At 33.9% G+C, this 19583-nt stretch overlaps 2 protein-coding genes across 3 annotated transcripts; both read left to right on the forward strand.

Annotated features, from left to right (window-relative positions):
* Positions 1–6262: 6262 nt before the first annotated feature.
* Positions 6263–8028, forward strand: LOC134246649 (uncharacterized). Its single transcript, XM_062729022.1, has 2 exons — positions 6263–6515; positions 7103–8028. Exons 1-2 carry the CDS (start codon positions 6304–6306, stop codon positions 7752–7754), a joined length of 864 nt encoding a protein of 287 aa, XP_062585006.1. The 5' UTR covers positions 6263–6303; the 3' UTR covers positions 7755–8028.
* A 7383-nt stretch (positions 8029–15411) lies between these two features.
* LOC134246650 (uncharacterized) lies at positions 15412–18311 on the forward strand. 2 transcript variants are annotated; one of them, XM_062729023.1, is made up of 7 exons: positions 15412–15706; positions 15810–15868; positions 16079–16207; positions 16315–16458; positions 16620–16874; positions 16996–17045; positions 17256–18311. In XM_062729023.1, the coding sequence occupies exons 1-6, from the start codon at positions 15624–15626 to the stop codon at positions 17043–17045; spliced, it is 720 nt and encodes a 239-aa protein (XP_062585007.1). In that variant the 5' UTR covers positions 15412–15623; the 3' UTR covers positions 17256–18311. The 2 variants fall into 2 exon arrangements, 1 of the variants encoding a protein (XP_062585007.1); XR_009987672.1 differs by lacking the exon at positions 15810–15868.
* The last annotated feature ends 1272 nt before the right edge of the window (positions 18312–19583 follow it).

The raw sequence follows: 19583 nt of genomic DNA on the forward strand, positions 1-19583 counted from the left end.
TCTGCATTAAATTCCTAAAAAAAAGACCACATCCATATATGTAAGACGTTGAAGTGCGATGTTGACACCAAAATGCAATGGTGACGACGAAATGCTATATTCATGGTCTGCACCAAACCCCGATGGTTCGCTGTCTTTACGGAATCTAGCGACAGAGGCGGTCACACCTTAGTCCGATGGCTTGTTTCCAATGAGACGCGAAGCGCTACAGATTCATGATTTGACAAGCCGAAGTCTGATGGTTTGTAGGAAGAATGAACGTTGATTACGTCAAAATTTTACAGAAATGAAAAGGTTAGAATAATAATCCATCTCATATATTAAGCATAACAAAACAGAAAAAAGACGATCCTAAGATGCATAGAAATGAACATTTCCTGTTTATTAATTACCTGCCACGCCTGTTGTCACAACATTGCGGTCTATATCAGGTAAGTGAAGTTTTATCTAATGAAAGAAGTTTGCAATCTTTCTTTAAAAAAAATCGATTATCCTCTCAAGACCCACTGGCCAAAAATTACCTAATTCAAAACTTTTAGACACTTATTTTTACACACTCTTGAAAATATATTTTGAAAAATATAATTTAAATGTTGAAAATCTTATGTGAAAAGTATCCTTAATATGACATTTTACATAATTTGAATGATAGTCAGGGAGACATGAAAATTTCTTCGCCCATGAAAAATCCTCGGGAAACGTTTATTATGCATGTACTAAATCAAAGACACTGTGGAAACTAAAAAGAAAGATCTAATGAATAGAGCAAACATTTGATAAGAACAATATGAAAGCTCTAATTTATATCACTAGCCGCGCTTCATAAAAAATCATTCGTGACAAGTCATTGTCGTTTACATACCAGCAGTATTCATAACACAACCATGAGGACACTATTCTGAATATTTATATTTGATACGTTTGAATCGACACAATCAATAAACGATATAAACCATCTGAATCAGTCGAAACCATACCAATACCTGCATTGTGACGTCACAACATCGTAAAACATGACTTTTTGTTGCAGGGCAAACGCAACGGTCACGGCGACTGACTCGACCAATCAGATTCTGTTTTTCTTGTGATTATTACATGGGCCATAATAATAGACTTTGCTGAATCTAAAAAAAATGGACAAAAGAATCCATCAATATTGCAAAATTACAAATTGATCTCATTTTTTGTAGAAAGTGCTCTTGTTTATCTTTACTCGTTCTTTATTCATAAATTTGAAATATTTTTTGTAAGCTGACCATGCTTCGTTGATATGTATTTAAATGCCCAACTGAAGGCCACATCAAGTGTTTAATTTATTTGTGTGTACTAGGTATTGAATAAAATCGACTTCATATGAATACGAAAATAGATCTACTAGTAACTGGGCACAAGCGGTACCCATGGTAGTTGCAATAGGTTGTTGCACATGCGCTGTTCTTAAGAACCGTTTTTAAAACTGAATGCCATTGGCAAAAATAGTACATTGAAAAAACAGAAGTAATATATCTGTTTCCTTATGGAAAAAAACTGTATAATGTTTGAATACAATGAAACATCGAGATAACGAGCAGTGTTCAAGCTCAAAAGTTTATAAAACAATACAAAATCGAAGCGAGCAAACACAAACCTCCAAAACATCAGAGCTGACATTGAAAGTCAGGAAGGAGTGAGTATCCTTTACGACCGTTCACACCTGCCGTGTGCTCCTTGTCATGATCAGATCATAACGTGAAAAGGAAAACATCAGTCAGCATTTGACTCAATGATAAATGATATTTGCTGACAAGGTCATTGTATCAACCATGCAACTTACGATATTATGACTTCAAACGAGACTGTTGATATTCGTGTTTCATCAACTTTGTTTGTCAGCACTTTACCTCGTTTTAGAAATTGTTTATACCTAAAGCATGCTCTTTCATATTGGATAAATTGCGATATTATCTTGTACTTTTAAACTCTGTATGCAGCTTACGAAAGTATATTGCTGCATAATTAAGGGAAGTTGATGATAAAAATATTAATATCACGTTATCATAGAATTTGGTTGTTACATTTATGTCCTTTTCAAGTAAAATATCCAAATATGAAACAGATGTGTCAGACTCTGCGGCATCTTTTATTTCAAGCTCACCAGGATATATCGTATTAACATAAGAATTGAAATTACCATTGTTAATTGACAATACGTCGTCAATATATCTAAATGTCAAATTGAAGGTCACAGCAAATGTATCTTCTTTTCACGCTTAAGATTTTGAACAAATTATGCTCCATATGAAATTGGTTTGCTGATAACGGGGCGCAATTGGTACAGTGCCGATTCCAATGGATTGTTGGAAGATCTGAACTCCAAAATCATAAATCGTAATTTTGCAAATGACCAATGACAAGGTAAGTAAATTTATGAGTTCCATTTTTATTGAAAAAGCAGCTGCCAATGTTATCAAAAAGACTGGGGAATGGTTGTGTATAAACTTGAAAAGTTATAAGTTTTTAAGCATGTTTTACAACGGCAGTGCAGGACCTTTGGCTAGCTAGGATGCCCTATCTTATGTACACGAATTTATATACATCGTTTGATCACACTGAAAATTAAAGAAAGCTATCTACCATGCATGGTACATTTATTTTTTATTTTTGAAATTTGCCTACGGTTTTGTTGTGAAATTCTTTAAAATGCAAAAATGATATATTTTTTGCGGCCGACTTGATGCTCTGCCTCAATTCAAACTTGTAAATTTTGTATCACTCTAAAAGGGGTCATTTTTCAATAGGGGTCAATTTTTATAGGACTCACGCATAAAAAAAATGACTCCTGGGGTCTTTTTTTCAAAAAATGTTTTTTTTTTTCATTTTTTGTCGTTGAAAAAATGACCCCGGTCATTAAACCGAACAATTATTAATAGCATCACCACATACTTCAATTGACACAAATTAAAAGAAAACAGAAGAATCAGCAGTATCTGTGGCAATTACATAGAGAACAGAAATTTCACAAAAAAGTAAGGCTATCAAAATCAATATACATCTCATATTTCTTTCTTATCAATAATGTTTTAAACAATGATTCATTTCATTTAAGAGTAAAATTGAATATGAATGAAAAATATAAGTGAAGGATATGGAGATAACGAATATTATTCAAGTTAAAAAGTCAATTAAAAAAAACAAAATAGGAACAGAGCAAACACGGGCCTCCAAAAAATCAGGTGGGATCAGGTGCCATGAAGTAGTGAGCAATCCCTCTTCAGATTGGTCACACCCGCCGTATGGAGCGCTCCTTGTCATGATCGGAAAATAATGGAAAAATCTGCCGTCCATTCAGTACATGTATGTAAATAATGGACAAACAATTTGTATTATAAACGTCAGTCAACATTTGAATCGATTATAAATTGTATTTGCCGACAAGGTCGTTGTATCGACCATAGATCTTACTAAATGTTGAGTGCTGATATTATTGTTTCATTAACTTGTTTGTAATAATTTACCTTGTTTTATAAATTTTACATACATAGAGCATGTTCTTGCGTATCTAATCAACTGAGAGATATATAATCCGTATGTATGTGAATCAAGTGAGTGGCATGCTAACGGTTTGTAAATGATTTTGTCGAACACTGTTTTTGTAATCTTATTCCTGACCGGTGTAGTCTTCAAATCAATTGAATGCACTTGCGCTGTAGATTTTGGTATAAATACACAGGTTCGATTAGAATAACTTATCCCGCCAGTCAGTTTCAAGGTCACAAAACCTCGTGGTTGTGCTGTCCATATAGTTATCTGCTTTTGTAAGCCTTTTATAAAACTTTTTTTTTTATTTTCAGTCTATTTGACGAAAATTTTTTATTGCATAAATATCTTATGTATATTTTTAGACAATAACTTTATTGCTTTTTTTCTTTTTTTTTTTTTTTTTTGCTGTTCCTTGCCAGGCGATTAGACACACACTGATTTGTCCACGGGGTTTTCCGTTTTTCTCCGAACATGACAAAGGATACACGATGGTTGTGACCGGTCAGCAGGGGAAGCTCACTCCTCCTTGGTACCTGATTCCACCCCTGATGATTTGGAGGTTCATGTTTGCACCTCTCCTATTTTATAATGCTTGATGGGCTTTTGAGCTCGTGATTTCCACATGTTTCAATAAAATACTATTTAGTTTTCTATATTTCAGCAAAAATGACCGCCCATCTCCCTACTGGTACGTACCACCATGTTAAGGCTGCTTAATTGTTCCCGAATGCATTCGGCTTGCAAAAATATTATTACCAAAATAGTTTTGGCATCAAAATATGACACGGGACATTTTACAACAATCCAAATGGAGTACAATAACCCCAATGCCATACTTTGTACAAAATGTGGGTCATTTTCCTATATAAAAGATTAACCAAGGAGTCAAGTTTCTATGTATAAAAATGACCCCTTGTCAATTTCCTACGGGGATTACTTTTCGTCGTTTCACAGGGACGAAAAAAAACCATCATTGGTATGTAACGTGACCCGATCTTGGGTGTTACAAAAATTATGTTAGTCCTCTTATTCCTGTGATTTACCTTAATTAATCAACAAGATTTGTTTATCTATAAAAATGAATTTATTCAAACAATAACAATAATGATTTATGATTAATTAAATACAAACAGAGTATACTTATGGATAATGGGACAGGATATATAATAGTCAGCTGATTGGTTTCCTCAATATCAACAATGGGATAGTACGTTCAGCTGATTCAAGTTGGGTCAGGATGTATAACAATTAGGTAGACTGGGTTACCCAATATTGGTAAATCTACCCAATGTGAGGGCCTCAGTTTTTACCCAATGATGGGGAGTTGGGACTCTGAGTTGGTCAGATGTTAAAGGGGCTGACCAACCTCCCAGACTGAAGAAAAAGTCTAAAGTGCCTTCTTTATATACCTTTTGGTATTCCGGTGCGAATTAGTTCACGCGCGAATAACAAGCTGTAACAAGACCTTTCATTGAATGCCAAGAACTTTGATACTTTGACCTTGAACTTCGAGTAAGACCTACTTTTCAAAAACTTTTACCTTGGCCATAACTATTGAACGGTTAGGGTTACAGTTTTCATCTTTCACATATGTACTACTTGTGACCTTTCTTAAGACTTTAACAACTCAGACCCTTTCACCTTGGAGTTTGACATATCTTTCAAAAATTTATCCTTGACTATAATTTTTGAACAGGTGGTGCTAGGGATTATGTATTTCAGTATCGTATTTTTGTGGAAAAACCCTACCTTGGGTAATAATTTATTTCATTTGCATTTAAGAAAAGTTTAATCTTCGTTATGTTGCCTTAAGGGGTCATCAGTGTTACAAAAACACATCTTGCTCCTTATATTGAGAAGAGATATAGGGCTTTTATTTTTGACATGTGCATTACCCGTGACAAGATATTTCCAAGCATGCTATGATTTCTTACCCCTTGACCTTGACCTTCACGATTGGTCTTATTTTTAGAAAAATCAACTTCAGTGATAATTTCGAAACAAATAACATATGATAGTGTGTTCATATTAAACAAAATATGTCATAAAAAACTGAAATCTCACCAACAAAAACACCGAAAGCGTGGGACCACAATTCTTTGAATTTGCTTGTTGCCATTTAAGCAGAAGTTTTAGAAAAGATTCAAGCATATTTGCAAGATGTTGAGATCTCAATTTCATATTGCTTACAACTTAGAGGTTACCTTTCTCTTACTATATATCATAAAATCACTCAAATTAATTCACGTTGAAATTAAATACTGACTCGCTAAATTTTCGTCTCGCTATAAATTCCATTTTTTTTACGGTATTTCATATCTTAACTAATGTGTTATTTACTGTGAAAAGAACAAATGTGCGACAAAACACTCTCATTTTTCAAAAATGTTTAGAAAGAATATCATACGAACAACAAGGTTTAATTGACCTTCATGAAATTAAAACTATCATTTTGAAAGTTCTTTTTTTTATCTTAATCAATGCTTTAGATGCATGTTTGCACGTATAATTTCTTTAAAAGGTTTGCAAATGAGCAGACGAATGTGTAAAGAATTCGCTACTGCAAAGAGGAAAAAAACACAGAAAATGTCAAAAAAAAAAAAAAAACCACACACACACACACACAAAATCATTTTTTCTTTTATTGATTTTGTAAGGGCTACCTTTTATTCACTTGATGAATACATGTATACACTTACAACGTTAATTTTTTTAATTCATAATTTTTTCTGTTATTTAGAATGTCCCAGAGGAAGCTTCGGAATAAATTGTAAATTACAATGCATGCCAGGTTACTACGGAGATCTTTGCAGGCTTCCCTGTGAATGTTATGCTCACCAGTGTGACCCAGAGTCTGGATGTAAAGGGACTATCTCTCCAACACAGGAAGAACACAATAATACTAGCACATGGACGTTGGTTATCGTTTTCATCATTGGTTCAGTAGCAACACTCCTCATCAGCTGCATATGCCCGTACTTGTGGATCTCAAAACGGTACAAATTAGTTCTTATGCTTATGTAAACTTTGTCTTCATGCTATCTACCTTAGATATTAAGACAGTGAGGTAAGCTGAATTAGACCACAGGACAAATGGATGGTGTACCCAAATTCCAGCTTCTGAGATATCTGAGTTACTAAAACTTACCAGTGTGCATTATTTTCTGATCTGTCATTTTCTATATTATCTTTCGATATCTGATATCATTTTCCGCTTTTGTTGAGATTATGAGATTAGCTCCACACGGTACATGTACCGTCTAATAAAAATTCTCATCCGTCAGCTGCCTGTGATCAGACAAGAAATTAAAGTAAAAGTAAAAATTCTGTTCTAAAGATTTGAAAAAGTTTAAAATCTTAGGGCAAAAATCATCCGCTAGAATCTTTCCCAAAATATAAAGACAAAAGTTCATCATTCACTGAAATAAGTTAATATGAAGAAAGAGTAATTTAAAACTGGTGATTCTTTTCCTCGGTATATATAGTTATATTGATAATGTAGATAAAAGAATAATCATATCCCTGGGAAACTATCATTTCAGTTCAGTTTGAATATTTTTATTATTGCAAAACTCCTTAACAGGTGTACACCACGTTTGCGATATCCCAATACCAACCCAACAGATTTGGATGACACACTTACGGTCCAAGTCGTAAATACATGTAAGCAGTCTCCCGACCATGCCGAAATCTGCGACACTTTAAACAGTTCTCTCAGTCAGTCCAAGGATGGTGAATTCACTACAACCGAAAGTGATGTAATGTGCAAACATGAAATAGAATATGTAGAAAAAGAGGAGAAGTATGGTGGATTACCTGAAGATGGCGAGTATAACAGATTGCAGTTGAAAACGAATATAAGTCTCAAAAGACAATATATACGGAGGAAAGATAAAGACAGTGAAAAATTTTTGGCACTGAAGAGGGTAGAATTCAGTGGGGTTAACACAGAGGATCAATTCTATTCCATACCTCAGATGTCACAAAATGAAAACAAATGGGCAAATCCATCTCAAATTGATTCTCTGTGTACTTCAGAATATGACGTTTTGAGTATTGATAATATTTCTCCAAAAACTTTTCCAAATTTTAAGGAGATGCCGTCTATTTCTGTTGAGAATGAATTAAAAGGCACCCCGGTAATTGTCGGTGAACCGCAATATAGTCTCGTTAAGTTATGTAATATTGAAGATGACAGAAACAAGAGTGCAGAGTCACAAACTACACATTTGTGAGATTATCTAACAGTTTGTTCATTATTTTTATTCAGACATGTAATAAGAATATGATGTGGTTTCAATGCAAATATGGTTCTGTATTTCTTTTATTTATTATTTATGAAATTGGTGTTATTAATTAAAAACTAATCTTCCTCAGCTGTTTAAACTCTGTGTAGTGATCGAAGCCATGCAAATCAGTTTACGTATAAGGCTACAACGTACGTCGTATTTCTACAATGGTCCTCCTTTATGCCAACATATTCACGACTATATCATTCACATTTTCATTTAATATATCTTATTTTAAGGTCATTATAAAGAAAACTCGTCCTTTCTTCCTTTTTCTTGGCTTACGGAGAACGGAAAAGCACTTCATTCGTATTTTTGTTTTAGCTTTCGAATTTGATCAGAGATTTTTGCAACTTTTCTGCAACATTATGTCTGAGAAAGTTTGTCCTTATGAAAGATTCATTGTAGTTTGTTAAGGTTTTTAATCTGGACACTCTTCCATATTGCGCCATATTAAATTGCGTCAACAGAGAAATATAATCTCCATATGTAGTTGATAAGTTATTACTGCATAAGTACAACAATCTTGAAAAATTAAATCTTTGTTGTTAGATTACAATTCATATCCTTCTCCAGTAAAATATCAATATGAAATAAATGCGTAAGCCTCTGTTGTATTTTTTTTTATTTCATGCTCACTGGGATGGGATTCATAAGGATGACATATAAAAGGAATTCAGTATTGTTTAGTGGTAATAAGTCGTCGATATATCTAAATTTCATGTTAAAGGCCATGGCAGGTGTTTTCTATGACTCGCTCGGTTCTCCATTTGAAAGCAGATAGTTTTCTACAAGTCAAGCGGAATAAGGCTAAATTACATTAATCTTGTAAAAGATTTAGATACAGTGATAGGGAATCATTTTAGAGAACATCTTTTTACCTCAGTATGTGATTGTTACATGGAAAATAGATTTTTATTCATACCTAATATAAAATCGATGAAAGATGTAATATTTTGATACTTTATTTCCATATCAATTTTTTGTTTACGTAAAATTGCTTTTGTTCACATACAGTTTTGTATGGGTTTAATTTGAGATATGATTAATACATATTTAATTGTTTCCTTACTCTACACCTAAGAATTAGCCTGATTGTTGACATATTTTCTGCCATTTCCTAATCACACGGGTGGGACCTGTCGGCAGGGGATGCTCACCCCTCCATGGCATATGATCTCACCTCCTATAATATTTAGGCGGTCCCTGTTTGTCTGCTTTTTGTACTTCTGAATGGACTTTTGAGCTTGTATTCCGTTTGTTATCTCCATATATTTTTAAAAATCGGAAAAGAGAAAAAGATATTGTTGCAACCTTTAATGTAATATTCAGATATAACTACATATACGCTGTACGAAGCTAATGAACCATGTATCTGCGTTCATATTTCAACACTATATAAAGTCAGCATTTTATGAAATCTTTGGGCATTACAATTTCCTTGTTAAGGTCTTCCGCTCAGGCGGAAAACCTTCTACTGATTCTGATGGTTAAGATTATTCCTATTATTCTTTTTTTTTCCTAGACGCCAACTTTGAGACCTCGTAACTCGCTCATTTCTTAACGGATTTCGCTCAAATTTTCAGAGTTTTTGGACGCTACAAAACTCAATTTAAATGTTTTCATACATTTCAAAAATTCCCTTCCGCTTTTGAGTTATTTCCCTTTAATTGAAAATTTGGTGCTGTTTGTTTCCAGACAAAGGCTCAGAAACGACAAAAGCTGGAGCAGAATGTCTACTGCATTTAAATACTAGAAGAATTGAAGTTGTGCACATTGGTTTTTCTTTTTCGATTTCTGCTCTCAAAACGGTGCTAGATAGGGGTCAAAAATAAGAATGCCTAAAAGCGCAAAAATTTACATCTATTTCCTTATGTATCTTTTAAACTAAAAATAATTTGTTAAGACATGTTTCACAAATATTGTGCATAATTTTAAGATCTATCATTTGACATCATTAAAAAGGGGCTGGCCCCTCAAATTAGGGGCCAAGGGCGCTCGAAAGTTTTTGCTTTATAACTTAAAAACGGTAAATATTTCGATATGATTATCGATTTGAAATGGGTTCTTTAGCATCTTATTGATCTCATGAAAACGTTATTTTGTTCTAGTCATGTTTTATTAGATGAGCAGAAAACTTTATAGTCCATGTACAGGTAAGTGATTTTATACGGCAAGTGAAGAAGAATTCTATATGCGTACGCGTATAACACGTATAACTGAAATTAACTGGATAAGAATGATATACCTAGCTAAATTGAATGTTAAACTTTGTTGAAATAAGATTTTTAACGTATTCTCTAGCTGGATGTCATACAGATTATTCAGAGACAACTTTCTCCCTGTGTTTAGTGTGAAGAACACGACGGGAGAGAGGAAAAATACTTTTAAGTATTACTATTCAATGTAGCATTATTTATTTTTAAAAAAATTCAAGCTTAAGATAATTCACTGTCATTCAATTCATGCATCGTGAATTTTCCTCGGACCCTGAAAGTTTTGTGTGTACAGTGTGCGTGTTTTGTGTGTACAGTTATCACATGGTTATGAAACCCGTTTATCGATCGCGCATTGAACTGTATACATTCGTGAGGTCAACATTACCGCTCTTTGATTTTTACTAGAGTCCTAGATTTAAGATCAAGAAAACATGTCATTTGCGCTAATCGTAAGAATATTTCTATACACAAATTTTAAGGTTTTCTTGAACATGATTTAAAAGTGTTGAATGTCGGATTCTATTCTTTGACGAATGAATAAAAGGTGCTGCGTTTACGCGCGCTTTTCTCATCTGCTGAGGTATCTATGGACGAGTTCATCGGTTACACTGAAGGGTGACACAGGATGACCTATCGATAACTCTGCCAATTTTGATAGTGATTTTAATTGCACATGTACCATTAACATGATAAATTAATGTTCAATTCTACCCTGTGAAGTCCATTATAGTCTCATTATTTAAAAAAAATGGGGATATTAATACTGCAACTTGTTTTTGATTTGTGCGTATCATGCGCGGATCTAGAGGGGGGGTCGGGGGGGTCAGGACCCCCCTGGAATTTACCAGGTTAAAAAATATATACACTAAAACAAGAAAAAAGTTACCATGGACCCCCCCCCCTGGTAAACGCGAATATGTGTGAAATGGGTATGAAAAGTGAAAATTTGAGGCAATAGAAGTGACCACTAACCCCCCCACCCCCACCCCCACCCCCCACCCCACCCCACCCCACGAAATAGGTTTTTGACGTTTGGGTGAGTTTAGTTTTTTTTTTTTTTTTTTTTTTTTTTTTTGCTTGTCAAGAAATTTCTGGGATTGGATTTTTTTTGACTGGGGTGGACCCCCCCTGGAAAAAATTTCTGGATCCGCGCCTGCGTATGATTCTATTATTGGAAAGGCACACACGTAGTACGACGATTTTTTAGGCCCCGTCTCCCCCTCCTCTTTGAAGTAATTGCAATCGTAACATGTATACGGGCCTATATCAAGTTATTCTAATTGCTTTATATCAGAAAAATTTGCGATGTTGTTTAAATTAGCAAATACCTATAAACATTGCACAGTAAATTGTAAGTGGAAGTGACGTTTCCAATTCTCATGAAAATCGTAAATGAAGCAACTTGGAGATTTGCATGAATTGATACATAACTTATAATTGCATTGTACCGAATGTATTCCTTTTATTTCCTCGAATAAAAAGAATATCACTATGATACGATTCTACGGGTACATGATGGTAACTAAATACATGCCAAGGCCGTAACTAGGCCCAAATTTTTAGTGAGGCAAGGGTGCTGGGCATTCCTAGTTCCGGACGGGGCAAGGGTAGTACCTGATGGCCAGTGATGGGGGTTTCCTTCACGGGGAGGGGATTCTGAAACCTTGGTGTTAGAAAATAAAAGTTTTAATCTTAGAAAGTTTTACGTTTTGAATTGTTGCACGCATGGCACAGTGGTTAGAGCATATACAAACATGCTCTTAAGGATTTCCATCCCTAATGTGACAAAATTCTCTATCCTTAAATGTCTGTCAAGTACATAATACTCTGATATTATATTAAAGCATTTTATAATGGAAAAGGATTGTCCGTGAGAAAGTTTAAAAAATGTCATTAATTAAGCAGTAGTTAATTAACAAAGATTGCATTGAAGTCTATGGGGAAAAGCGTTTTTTTTCAAAATAAAAATTTAGATAATTTGAATATCAATAAATCCTGCGGTGGAAAGATGCATTGAAACATTAAAAATAGAATGACAATTAAAAACAATTTTTTTACCGGCTAATTTTTTTTTAGTTAATTTTTTTTATTAATTAAAAAAGGGGAAATAACTCTTATCAAAGTTCAAGGTCATAAATTAGGACACATCCCACTATACATACTAATGGTAATAAATGGGAAGTATGTCTAAATAAACTGAGTATTCAATGCCTACATATCTGTTATGTATTCAATTTCATTGAATTTCATCCCATTAGGGATTGAATACAGTCGCGAAGTAAGGATTCAATCATTCAGGTCGCGGGTTCGAATCCCACTGCAGGATATAGAGACCGGTCCTTCAGATGAGACGGTAGAAACTGCAGTTTCAAACAATTTGAATTATATTTTACGTGCATTCTTAACGAAAATGTGGCACCTAGTGAGATGAAACATTGACAGAAATTGATACTTGAAATATAAAATATTCATTTAGCATGAAGACACTCATAATTCATAAATTCATCGTAAAACGTTTTCACTTTTCAGAAAACTCTAAAAATTTAGTGAGGCATTTGCCTCACTTGCCTCAATGGTAGTTACGGCCTTGCATGCTGTTTTATACGGAAGAGCCCCCAAAATATATACATTCCGAGCTTTCAGAATACGAGAGAAAAAAATGAATAATAAGAATTTTTTTTAACAAATTCAAGATTGTTTCAGAGAAAGCCATGTAGTTGCATACAAATATTCCAAGCCATTCTTTCGTGTTTATTGGACTAAAAGAGATAATTAAATTTCCTCTCATCGCGATACGTAACCCCCCTTCCCTCAAATGATACGTTTTCATTCAGAGTCGAGAATGTCAGTTGGTTAGTTTGTTCAGGTACGTACAGGTCAGGACTGGTGTTGAAATCCATGATTAATCCATAACCTATTATAATGTTAACCAACAATCATACGCGACTTTTTTTTTATTCACAGGTCGTCAAATAAATGAAAAAAAGATTAGTATGCGTCACTAAACTTTCCTATATATAAACGTTTTAATTTCTAAAATTTGTGCCGATTAGAGTGTTCATTCGAGCATCGAAGTGTATACATGTATTAGTTTCTTTGGGTAAGGGGGGGGGGGTACAGTTTTTACTGCGTTTGATTTCCGGAATTTTGCAATGCTTTTCCGACACTTTTAATAATTTCATTTCTAACATTCATTTTTTTTATTCATTCTGGATTTTTACACTATATTTCAAGCAATTTAAAGTTAACAAAGAAGATGGAATCATTATTTTAATAGAATATATTTGGTTAAATTAACACAAGTGAACTTGTGATGAAAATTTATTAAACGAAAGTCAAGCAATAAAAAGTTAAAGTTTGTTTTTTGAAAAATAAATCAAATCAAGTCACAGAAAACAAAGACAGGTTGTAAAGCTCACACACCGACACACACACAAACGTTTTGGTAACTCGGAATAGTCCAGAGTAAAACTATATTTTCTTGATGACGGAATGTCCTGTACATCTAATGTTCACGTCCGGGATAGTCCACGGCGGATCTAAAAACTCTCTCATACAACATACGGGATTCACTCAAATTTCAATTAACACATTTACGCAATTTATATCATATACATACAAGTCAGACGCTCTTTGATGTAGAGGATTGACACTAATTTTACTATTTACACTCAATTTGATAGGTTAATAACTTAAGCATATGTCAAAAATAAGCATTAAAAATAATTCTTTTCATAAAATTAAATTTTGTTTAAACAATATAAATCACTAGCAGCGCAAAGACAGACTTTTAAAAAAAAAAATCAGAGGTGGAATCAGGCGAATTAAATCCTTTTATGGCACCACCAACCCCGTAACGAGACATCTCATCGAAATGACCGGTCTCCGCGTCTTGAACCTCCAAGAACATGTATTGCATGTTCTTGAATAATATGTATTAATAAGTCTTTAAGGAAATCTCATGTAGGAAACCTGATTTATATTCTAATACCGTAAAATCACAAATTTTCGTGGGGTCAAATTTTCGTGGTTTGAGGAAAAATATTGGTTCGTGGGTATTTGATTTCGTGGATAAAAGACTTTTTAGTAGTTGTGCATATAAAAATTTACATTTCGTGGTGGACATAAATTCGTGGGTCTCTTCATACCACGAAAACAACGAAAATTAAACCACAACGAAAATTAGTGATTTCACAGTATATTCTATTGTGTAATTTTTTTTTATTATTCGTACTTCTCAGTCTATCATGTTCAAATTACATGTATTTATTTTTTAGGGAACATTAAACCTTATTCGTCAGCCAGTCTGTCCATCTGTCACGAGAACTTTAAACTTGATAATAACTATTGAATGAGTTGAAATAGGACTTTGATATTTCACATGAGCATTATTTGTGACATCTGATTTTCAAATATACTGTGATTTTTGACCCTGTGACCTTGATCTTGGAGCTTGACCTACTTAAAAAAATAACATTACTTTAAATTGACCATAACTTTTGAAAGCTTCCATTTTATAAAAATGTATTAATTGTGACAACACCTTTTAAAATTCACTAATTTTTTACCCTTTGACCCTGAAGTTTGACCTGCTTTTCAAAAACATTAACAATACTCATACCTTTTGACTGAGAAGAGATAGGGCTTTTATTTTATCCCTGTGAATTACCTAAGACAACTCTTTTCTAAATACACTGATTTTTGACAACTTGACCTTGAGGCTTGATCATAACTTTTTTAATGAGGAGAGATAGGGCTTTCATATTACACAAACATCACAATGTCATGTACGTAACCTGTGATAAAATCATATCAAATACTAGTATATCATGAACTTTGACCTTGACGTTTATCCGGCTTTTCCAAAATTTAAACATTGCTTAAAATTGACCATAACTCTTTACACATGTATATTAGCTGTGACAAGGCCTGTCTAAAAAAAGGTATGGCTTAAATCATGGAGAGTGTGTTACGGCATTGAATCAAGGTCATTTAGGATAAGATATTTTGACTGGATGCATTGTTTGAAAAAAACATGTGTGAATTTGTCAATACAGTAGCACACAAATGGGGTATGCTCATCACCATCTTGTGTCATGGTGTGACCCAAGGTCATTTTGACAAGGTCAAGGTCGCAAACATTCCTTTACTATCACTTTTTTAATAGTAAAACATAATAAGATGATATCTACCCTTAAAAGATTGCTTTATCATTAGAACGTGACATGACCTTGACTCAAGGTCATTTCTCTCTTTCCGTAGCTCCGACGGAAGACCTACTCGTTGCTTTGCAACGAGCTCGGCTCTAGTTAGTAACTATTATTCATCATTTTTTTGTGTTACTTGTTTCAAAGCGATTGTTGGATCTATAGAACAATCTGTATGACACGCAGCTCAGTCTATATACATTCCCAACATCCCAGTGTTTATTTACATTTCCTCTCCATGTGGTTTAACGGATATATGTGGACACCAACCATATAGGAAATGGTGTCTGTTTTAACAATTCCCTTGATGTAATGAATTGATTTCCTCTTAATAAAGCTGTTTTAAATAAGGTATAAAAAGGATTGCTTCCTTGTGGATAAAATGAACGATGGAAGATACAAGCATTATAAAATGGTGCTTATTTGTTCTGATTTTAAGCAAAAATAGTGATGTATTGGATACATTAGAGAGGTAAGATTGATGTACATTTCACTTTCATTTAATATTGCCTTCATTTTGTATTCCAATCAATTACAAAGTGTAGCTTCAAGAGAAAGCAAACAATTCATTCTAGGAATCATGAGGAGTGTGATTATAATTACTACTTTGATGAGTACAATGCCAGCTGCTTAGGTAAGCATTTGAAATTAATTTTATCTTATTTTGATACTTGGTATGTTATCCTGTGAATAGCACAAAAATAGTTGAATATGTGTTGGAACATTAAAAATAAATATAAATATTAACAATATTTCTAAACAATAGTTCAAATACTGAATCTAGAAATATATTCCTTTTACAATTCCTTATTTTATTTTATGAAATTATTTTAATTTTATATAGAGTGCCCTTTTGGAAGTTTTGGACAAAATTGTATGGAACAATGCATATCAGGTTTCTACGGTCGACTGTGCGGGAATGCATGCAGTTGTGAAGCTCATAAATGTAATCGTGTGGATGGATGCCCAAAAGGTATTACAAGCATTTTTTTAAAGAAGAAAATCTAAAGCTCATATTTTCGTTTTTCATTTATGATGAACTTTGTACATTGGCTTTTGGTGAATATTCATCAAATTCAGTGTTGACAACTAGCGTGCTGGGAAGTGCTGGAATAACCTTAACATCGCCACAAACCTCTGATACAAATCAGGAGATGGTAAAAGAATTCCCACTATCCTGGATATCTACTCAGGGATCAGAAGAATATCTATCATCACAAAACAGTAAACCTTTTAAAATATACACTTCATATTTTTTCTTTTTAACAGCACTTTTAACAACCATGCATCATGCATACATATATTCATGTGAAGAAATTTGCTCTCTCTTCACAATCAATGCAAAACAAAGCAATATTCAACATAGGATTTTTTCTTTCATTTAGAATTTACAAAATCTTATAGTCATTCTGACACCTTTACCGAAAAACATTTCAAGGGGACAACCAAACACAAAAGGAGAGAGGGAAAAACATCAGTCTACTCGAAGAAACCTATGCTTCCTTACCAAGTGACATCCACAACTAAACAACCATCAAATATCTCTAATGAAGAAGATCATTGGATGTTGACTAGCGTACTTCTAATCATTCTTATATCAGGATTGGTGGAACCTCAATTTATCTACGTTCATCAAACCAGTATGTTTTTTTTTATTTCGACAAAATTGAAACTATGTGTTATTATGATATTCTGTCAATATTACATGTAACTTAAGTTCTTTTCGACTTAATCTCTCTTCTACCTAAAATTCTTTTCCAGATGCCCGAATAAAATACTCAATCGATTTCATTCCCGAAATCCAAGATTAGGTAAAGGAACTATGTTTACTTTTAAATGTATATGACAACCAAAACAGAGAGTTACACTATCATAAGTAAAAAATGTAAAGTAATATATGACATAAATATAACAAAATACTCCTTTAATATTTAACTGTATGCATAAACATATCATGAAGGAAAACTTAAATTCTTCTTCTTAAAAGCGTTTTCTTTTTGCAATTTTCTATTCATAAAAAGATGAGACATGTGTCAATATCCAACGAACCAACGACGATATACAGGACACAGACACAGTTGATTCAGAAAGACTCGGAGACTATGATGAAATTCGTCAATCGAAGTTTAATCAAAGTAATACATGTAGCACTAGCATAAGGTCAAGTCCCTCTGTGAATATCAGGAAAACGAATAGTGCTCCTGGTACTGATCATCTGCCTACACACAGCTTGTATGAAAAGATTTCTTTTCATATTGATTATCATGTTTTACAATTCAGAGGGAAACAAGACTTTGCCAGTCCAGATTATCTTTTTGAAGGAAGTAAATCGTCTGGCAATAGAGAGGATGAGTATGTTTTTCTAAGGTCGAGCAGATCTTTAGATTTCCCAACAATGACAGAAGATTTGAAGTTCCATAACGATTCACCTCTTTTGGACAAATGTAAAAGAGAAGAGGAGAAAACAGTAGACCAATCAAACAATCTGCTCCGTTCTTTTTCGGAAGGAAAACTAGAAAGTTTGAAAAATGCACCAACAACAAGGGAGAGCAATCTTACTTTGACTGAAGAAGATTGTCTGCTTGATGAATATCTTGAAGAGACAGAAAGACCCTATAGTGTTGTACATATTAAAAAGTCGAGGCAGGAGAATCTGTTCCGAGAATTTTATCCAGGAGAGCAACGTTAGAAGTTACAAATGTAACAGAAATAACTATATCTAGGCTGTGAATTTATGAGGATGAATAATTCAATTCTGACCAGCTAGAAGGAAACTAAATGATTTTTTTAAAAAAACATTTCAGTATATCTCAGGAATTTCCTTTCAGTGTGAAACATTAACCTGTGAAATACCTGGACATATGACACCTTTGACGATAAGATATAATGGTTATGCATATTTTATTTCCTTATGCTGATACTGTGTACTCTGTAAAAAAATAGGTTTGAAAATACAATGCCCCTACAGAATGTTCTCACTGTTACAGCACTGAAAACTATTTTGTGAATACAATTTCATCTTATCACAGCTTTGCCCGTCTGACAAGAAAAAAGTTATACATTAAACACTCTTACTGAAAAAGTAATGATCATGATGATTGTGACGAAGTTGAGGACCTTCGAAAACTTATTAGTCCCCTACCGGTGAAACCGGGGGGGGGGGGACTATAGGTTTCCTCTGCGTCCGTCCGTCCGTCCGTCCGTCTGTCTGTCTGTCTGTCTGTCCGTCTGTCTGTCCCCGTCAGTCTGTCCCACATGGTTTTCCGCACTTTTTTTTCTAAACGCTTGCAGATATTGAGCTGAATTTTGGTATGTGAGTGTATCTTAATGAGTTACAGATCAAGTTTGAATTTCGCTTCGCTTCATTGATTTTTGACAGAAATATGGCATTTTGAATATATTTCATAATCGCTAAATTAAGATCGGGTTCGAACTGCGCTAACTTCCGATTGTCGACAAAAGGAAAATATGAAGCGAGGAAAAGACGGTGGAGAAATGGGTTGAATTTTCGTCTTAATGTGGATTATTTTATTAGTTTTAAGGCATTTACAACTTGAAAATCTTTCAGTTTTACCTTGGACATGACGTTTGCTTATTATTAAATGACATCCTGAAGAAAAAGGGGAACCCGGTAGGGGACATGTATTGCTTATGCAATACTCTCAGAATGCTTGTTTTAAAATGTTTTGAATAAAGTGAATACCGATCCTTAAAGTAACATCAGGATTTCATCAATATTATGGATTCTGTCGAAGATTACGCCAGATGATGGGCCAGATATGAAGAAAAAAGACGTTAATACTGTCAGAACGGATTAAATGCATCAAATCTATGTTAAAATCGCGTATCAAAAGATTGAGAAGCAATATGAAAATAAACATTTATTCTTTTGTACTCAACAATCCAGCAGTGAAAAACGAATTAGATAGATTACATGATCAGTACCTGCTGACAAGGCAGGTAACAACATTATCTTCGTTTGTGATGCTCATGGTTCGAATCCCATAATGGGACGTTGGGACCGTATAAATCGAGGCACTAACACGAAAAAATCTATTCCTGCTCAATGGCCCGGGGTGCCTAGTATATATCAAAATTTGCAGCTCTCCACCAGCAAGTGGTGGCGTCTGCATATGAGAGAAAAATTCTTGACAGAGATGTTAGACAATATGCATGTACAATCAATCAATCAATCAATCAAAATCATATGTCAGTTTTGAATAATCTTAATATCCCAAAGAACAAAAATTAATTTGAATTTTGCATTCCAAAATGTCATGTAAAATCCTTACAAACAAGGATATATAGCGGGTTCGAGTAAATATTCAACCATGCTCCTTTCTTTATTC

Source organism: Saccostrea cucullata, unplaced genomic scaffold, assembly GCF_032062105.1.
Source record: "Saccostrea cucullata isolate Sc308-1 unplaced genomic scaffold, CSIRO_AGI_Scuc_v1 ctg9041, whole genome shotgun sequence".
In the NCBI taxonomy this organism is placed as follows: Eukaryota; Metazoa; Mollusca; class Bivalvia; order Ostreida; family Ostreidae; genus Saccostrea; species Saccostrea cuccullata.

Excerpts from the sequence above, each read along its gene's own strand:
- LOC134246649 (XM_062729022.1), top strand. The coding sequence starts at position 6,304 with ATGCCAGGTTACTACGGAGATCTTTGCAGGCTTCCCTGTGAATGTTAT. Across the intron at positions 6,516-7,102 it reads TACTTGTGGATCTCAAAACG|GTGTACACCACGTTTGCGAT; the intron begins GTACAAATTAGT and ends ACTCCTTAACAG.
- LOC134246650 (XM_062729023.1), top strand. The coding sequence starts at position 15,624 with ATGGAAGATACAAGCATTATAAAATGGTGCTTATTTGTTCTGATTTTA. Across the intron at positions 15,707-15,809 it reads GTATTGGATACATTAGAGAG|GAATCATGAGGAGTGTGATT; the intron begins GTAAGATTGATG and ends AATTCATTCTAG. Across the intron at positions 16,459-16,619 it reads ATATCTATCATCACAAAACA|AATTTACAAAATCTTATAGT; the intron begins GTAAACCTTTTA and ends TCTTTCATTTAG.